General features: G+C 41.0%; 1 protein-coding gene across 1 annotated transcript in view; it reads right to left on the bottom strand.

Moving 5' to 3' along the window:
* Positions 1 to 215: 215 nt before the first annotated feature.
* Positions 216 to 6000, bottom strand: part of VCAN (versican) — a 164867-nt gene continuing 159082 nt past the window's right edge. Inside the window, exons 13-15 of the mRNA XM_085632423.1 lie at positions 3075 to 3219; positions 1971 to 2153; positions 216 to 1882 (exon numbers count right to left, since the gene is read on the bottom strand). Coding sequence (XP_085488549.1) covers positions 1752 to 1882; positions 1971 to 2153; positions 3075 to 3219 — 459 coding nt within the window. The 3' untranslated portion in view covers positions 216 to 1751. The remainder of the gene's footprint in view (positions 1883 to 1970; positions 2154 to 3074; positions 3220 to 6000) is intronic.

Raw genomic sequence — 6000 nt, 5'->3', positions numbered from 1 at the left:
TGAGCCTTGGTCTAGGGCCTAATACTGAAAAGTAGCTGCCAAAACAATTGACCTATTTTTTATTTTTACATCAAAATACATTCCAATAAATTAAATCACTATGGCTTACTTTAATTATTTATCTATGTTTTACTACTGCAACATTCACACACCAACATTCATTATTTTATTTAAAAAACGAATTAGAAATGATTATATGTACAAAATTGTTTACCTTTTCTTATCTTTCTTTTTTTTTTTTTTTACAAAAAACGAGGTCTTTCCCTTTTTGAAAAGCAAATATCTGAAGCAAACTATGGTTAGTGTTTTGGAAGCCGGTTAAAAAGACAATGCTGCTTTGGGTTGAAAATAGAGTGTTTTATGTACTAAGAGACAGGACTGAAATTTTAGGCTGAAACTTGTTTTGCTTGAAATAAGAAATACTATAAAAGTGACTTTATGTACAGAAAGGCGGTATTACAGTGATGCATTTCACTGAGCACCACAACAATGCACCCCCATAAAGGGACTTCTGAACAACCAGAAAATGGGGCACTGTTTGCCTCATACTGTGCCAGTAAGTGCACAGATATTGCTCCTGTGTGTTGCGTCATGGTTTAGTTTGTAATGATTGCAAGGGAGGCAAGGAAAAGCACATTTCACACAAAAACCCTCAATGCAATGTGAAAAACAAAACGAATATGCTGTGTTCATTGGACAACAAATGAAGCAAGCTCACTTTTTAGGGTTTACAGCCCCAAACACACGCAATGCACCACAAAGCTGCAATATAGAAGCCTGGCACCGTCAACAGGCCAACACATTATGGATGTTCCCACCACTGGGTGGGATGGCACTGCCCCATTGCAATATGCATGAGGCAAGGCAGCAAACATAGATCCATGTGCATAGCACATGAGAAAGTGATTGGCACTGAGCGTCCCACATGGCGCCAATTTCCAAAAATGGTTGCAAGGCCCAGTTATGAACTGTGTAAGCATTATACTTTCTAAAGAGTACACTACTCATGGAAGAAAAAAACATCTGTTGATCGCCTCTGGCAGACGAGGCAGCTGGAATGAACAGAAGAAAGGTTGCACAGATCTGTCCCGAGAGACTGGATATCACTGTGTGTCTAAGCACTGGACCTCCCCCCACCCCCCAAAAAAAAGAAATTGGGCCATCTAGCTTGGTATGCATGTTACAGGAAGAATTGACACAAATGATTATTTCCATCTGGAAAGATTTGCCTGAGCCATGCACAGTTCGCTATGGTCACCGAATTCAATTCCAGCCTGATCACTGCTTACTTAATGATCAAATTCAGACTAGGTCATGTGACCATCATTAAATATGCCCGAACTTCATGTGACTCTTCATTTTATATACAGGATAAAAACAAAACATTGAAATATCATTAAATCATCTTATTTACATTTTCATCTGTGCTAACATTGGGTGCATTAAATATTACAGGCGAAAGGTTCATATCTTAGAAAATGGTCCCAGCTGGTGGCATAAATGAAATGAGACACAAAATTCAGGTCGACTGGAAGAAGTTCAGTTTGCTTGCTGTGCATTTTGCTAATATTTTTTTTCTTTTACTTTCATTTTGACCGTCAATAGGCTCGCTAACTTGTGTTAAAAACACTGAAGTCCGTACTTTCTTAACCGTCTGATAATACTTCTATAACTGACAGGAAAGGCACAGTTAGTCAGGACTTTGGCAGGAATGATGACAACGAACGTTCTCCACGTGGCGCTTGGCGCGCTCAGCGTGGTGAGTCTTGCCACGTCTTGATCCAGCGGTGATAGTGTTTCTGAGTGTTGAGCGGGATCTTCTTCTCTGGCGGAGAAAATTTATAGTAATAGTTCTTAGACATACTCCTTTGGAAGGTGGATGCTGAAAAGTGAGAAAAGAAGAAATTTAATTCTGTGAATCATATTTAATGCTGGTTCCAATAAATATGCCACAATGCTTGAGCACTCACTGTTCAGGCAGGTAACTTTTGGGAAGTCCCATCGTCCATCTCCTCTGCAGCGGATGGTGGGCATGTGTCGTTGGATGAATCCTTCCCTGCAGTGGTATCTGATCATAGAGTTAACCTCATAACGGGGCTTCATTCTTCCAAACGTTTTGGCATTTTCCACAATGGGGGGTTGGCCACAGGCCACTGGAAGAAATTTAAAAAAATTGCATTGGTTCAGGTGGTAAGATATGGTTTTCTAGGGCTTGCTTTCTGAGTCAATTGAACCATACTGCATGAATTTATATCACCCAAACGTAGCTTGAACTCAGAATTAAAGCCATACTTTATAGAGTTGCCATTAACAATAGACATGCTGTTCGTTGGCCCTATGATTTAACTATCCGAATACAGACGCTAAAAAATTAAGCATATCTTTAGTTTAAGGTAATTTAGTAATGACTGCATGCACTCTTATCATTCATTGTTTACTTACAAGGTCCACACATACTTACTCGCTCTCTCTCTATTTTTCCTATCCGGAATTCCGGAATCCTTTCAAAATGGCACACAGTGTCAATGTCACTCCCATGTTTTTGTCACACTTCTCCCTTCATGATAAATAAAGCTGCAAGCCACGAATCAGAACCTCTTCCCAGAAATGCCAATCACTGACAACCACCAAAGTCTCGCCATTCAGCAACAGTAACCTCTATGCTACTAAGTTACAGTCCTGTATCCCAGTCTGTGCAAATGGTAGATGAAGAAATATTCAATGTGTGCCTCCAAGTGTAGAATTAAAGCACAAGACTACTTGTATAAACGAAAAATTTAAAACTCCAACTGATGAACACATGCTTTTGCCATTGTTATTTATATTTCTTTAAGCTCTGCATGCTATCGGCCATGACAGGGATGAATAGACACAAGGAACTACAGTTATAATTTACCTTAAATTCGAACTCAAACATGAGGTACTATCATCAGTTTTTCACATTTTTAAAACAATAAATTGAGTTAACGTGACTAGGAATAAATGTTTTTTCCTTTACATAGCTTAATGAACTCTTTTGTCTACATGTTGTTCTCCTCATAGTCACAAGCAGCTGGTGGAACACTCGTGCCTACCTGTCCCCTTTTTGCATGTGTAGGTGAGATGGTAGTTGCAAGGCACATCATTCCATTGGCCATTTTCATGCCAGATGATCACCACGCAGTCTTCTCCGGCAGAAAAGAAGCTGTCTGGTTGGTTGGGTCTCCAGTTCTCATATTGCTGCAAAGATAAAAACATGGTCTGTAGACTGGCGGCCACTGTGCAATGTGCAGCAACGGAATGTCCCTTGTAAACATACTAAACATGTGTAGCACACCATGACAGTACATTGATTTAAAACATGACTGTGCTGGTGTATCAGTCAATAAGGGCATCAGGGAAGGGTTCGCCATCTGAAAGGTTTTATTCCAAGGTTATATATGGATAGTATTTTCATGATTCATGTAAAGTACTTCAACGCCTTGTCCGAGGTAGGAAGTGCTATATAAACATAATTGCAATACAATACAATGTGCAGCCCTAAAATATAGTTTGGTAGATAGCTAGGTTAGTGATTTCAGATATCCAAGTTCTGGTTAGCGAGAAGTGGGGGGCAGCATCATCTGATGAAAACTTGGGATAACAGAGACAAGGAGAATGACTTTCTGGTGGGCGGGATGCAGAACATGAACCGGTGATCACATAACTAGAGGATGTGGGATGGAAAAGGACACTCTGTTGTTTGTGAATGTTTGCGACATGTACTTTAAATCAGCCCCCTGACCCCATATGACTTTTGTAGTAAGTTTACTGTATCTCTTTATGTGTTCCCACCAGACAATACAATGCCACATGACAAAATATATGAAGAAGAGGTGATGGAAACTGCTTGTATAACGTGGTTCATATTGTGCAGCGAGGTTGTCCTTTTGTCTCCAGTTGCCCAGACTTTAGGAAAGCCAAATAGGCGTTCTCACCATCACAAACCAGCTCCATTTCAAATATTAGGCCAGTGTTCAAGGACCTTCTAGATCTAAATTCACTAAGGCACATTACTATTCAATACATATATTATTATGCTATCCAGGGGCTGACTTAATATCTGCACCGTGACTCCATCTTGGGAAGCAAGATGCACAGCTCAGTTGACTGTGCTATAATGTCTACTAGTACACAAGATATCTGGTCACAATCCCTGCCTCCATTTCTCTTAGGAGAGAGCCTTAAGGGTTGGAGAAATCAAATAGAAGTCAACCCTTCCAGCCACTAGTTAGAACAATAGCATGTGCTTGAACTTTTTACTGCTCATTAATGGCCGAAATTTTATATGATGCCCAAAACCCCTTCCAAAAATAACAAAGTGCAGTCAATCTGGAAAGGTCTGCCCGGCAGAACCAGAACCCCCATCTCAAATACAACCTACGAGCCCAGAGGCTTTCGTTATCAAATGGAAAATGTGACTGGGCAAGGGAAGCAAAACCCATATCTCAGTTTCTTCTGCTATTTTGTCATGCTACCATGAAGAAATTGACATTGTTGAGATCTGCCATTTTGTCGTGCTCTCAAATGAAAGAGTTGGGTAATAAATTCAGGTTCCGAGTGCACGCTGCAGTAACTACGGTTTCTGCCCTTCTGTTCAGAGCAATTTTAGGAAATGATATGGGCCGCAGACCACTGCGAAGTTCTAGAACTGAGGAACTTTATTTTACGAGCACGTTAAGCATTTTTATTTTTTGGGCCAGTGAAGAGTCCCATAATTAGTTTAAATAAATGGGATTACTTTGTGGGAACTTGTGAACGTCTGTTTTGTGTTCAAAACTGATTTCAAAACATTTGGCCTGGAACAAGTCTACTGATTCGGAATCAAAACCAGACGCTCCTTTTTCCCGTCGCCATGACATGCTGTTACCTCATATCTGATAGAGTCGCTGCACACATTTGTTTTGGCTGTGGATCTGTGTTTTTTCTTGAGTCCAGTGCCAGAACAGCTTAGCATAGGAAGTTCCAGACCTATGACCTCCTCGGTCTCCTCCACCCGGCTCCTCTGTAGCTTTCAAATGGCGTAGGTGGACAGGCATTGCAGCACTGGAGCCAAGAGCAGGGCCGCGCCATCTACAGATCTGTTCTCTCAGGTACTTCTCCCTATTATATCGGTTCACAAGCCTAACAAGCGGTTTGAAGCTCGGTCATTGTGCGCGTCCCACATCTTCTGCGCAAGTCGTTTCTTTCACTACCAATCAAATTTAAGGTAATATTTATGAGGCCAGTTGCATCGTACTAGCACAATGCAGCATGGTGATTGCATGACGCAACTCAAAAATTAGATTTATGAAGCCACTTTGCGTGGCCCTGACTGACTTCACGCAACTCCCATCGATGTTGACGCTTTCCTAGATTTACTAGAACTGGTAAACCTAGGAATGCGTCAAAATGCTACGTCTTCCCAGGGGAGGGGTGACGAGGAGAAAGATCTTTATTTTTCCTCGTTTCCTTTTTCTATGTGTGCTGCATGTTGCTACTTGCTGTGCTGCGCTGCGTCACTTCGACATAAATATGGCCCTTGGTTCTCTTCATTATAATTGTGCAGAAACAACACAGAAAATGCACTGACTGAGCAGCCCTAATGCTAGACTCCATGTCACTTGAGCGTCTTTATTTAGAGCTAGATTAAAGGACTTTTTAAAGGGAAAAATAGTATTACAAAGAAAAATTTATATTTCACTTTTCTGGAGTTGGAGATTATTACTCTTCATATGATGTGTAGGGATCCAACAACTTGTGGAAACTTTCCAACCACATTTTGTATTTTGAAGAATGTCTTCGTGCAAGCCCCTTCTGTTTTTGGTGGTTTGTGGTGGACTGCACCCACTTCTTGTTTTTATCAAACTATTGTAATGCACTTAACATATCCTTCCACCACTTCTGAGTCCAGTGTCAGACTGATCCTTTTACCTATCAAGCATTTCCTGGGTGGATGGAATCATTAGCAGGTTTTTGAGGGCCAAGGGCCGCTGCTAGTAC

Source organism: Triturus cristatus, chromosome 2_1, assembly GCF_964204655.1.
Source record: "Triturus cristatus chromosome 2_1, aTriCri1.1, whole genome shotgun sequence".
Taxonomy (NCBI): domain Eukaryota; kingdom Metazoa; phylum Chordata; class Amphibia; order Caudata; family Salamandridae; genus Triturus; species Triturus cristatus.
Note: the sequence above shows the minus strand (reverse complement) of the source record. Positions and strands in the feature narration are given on the sequence as shown.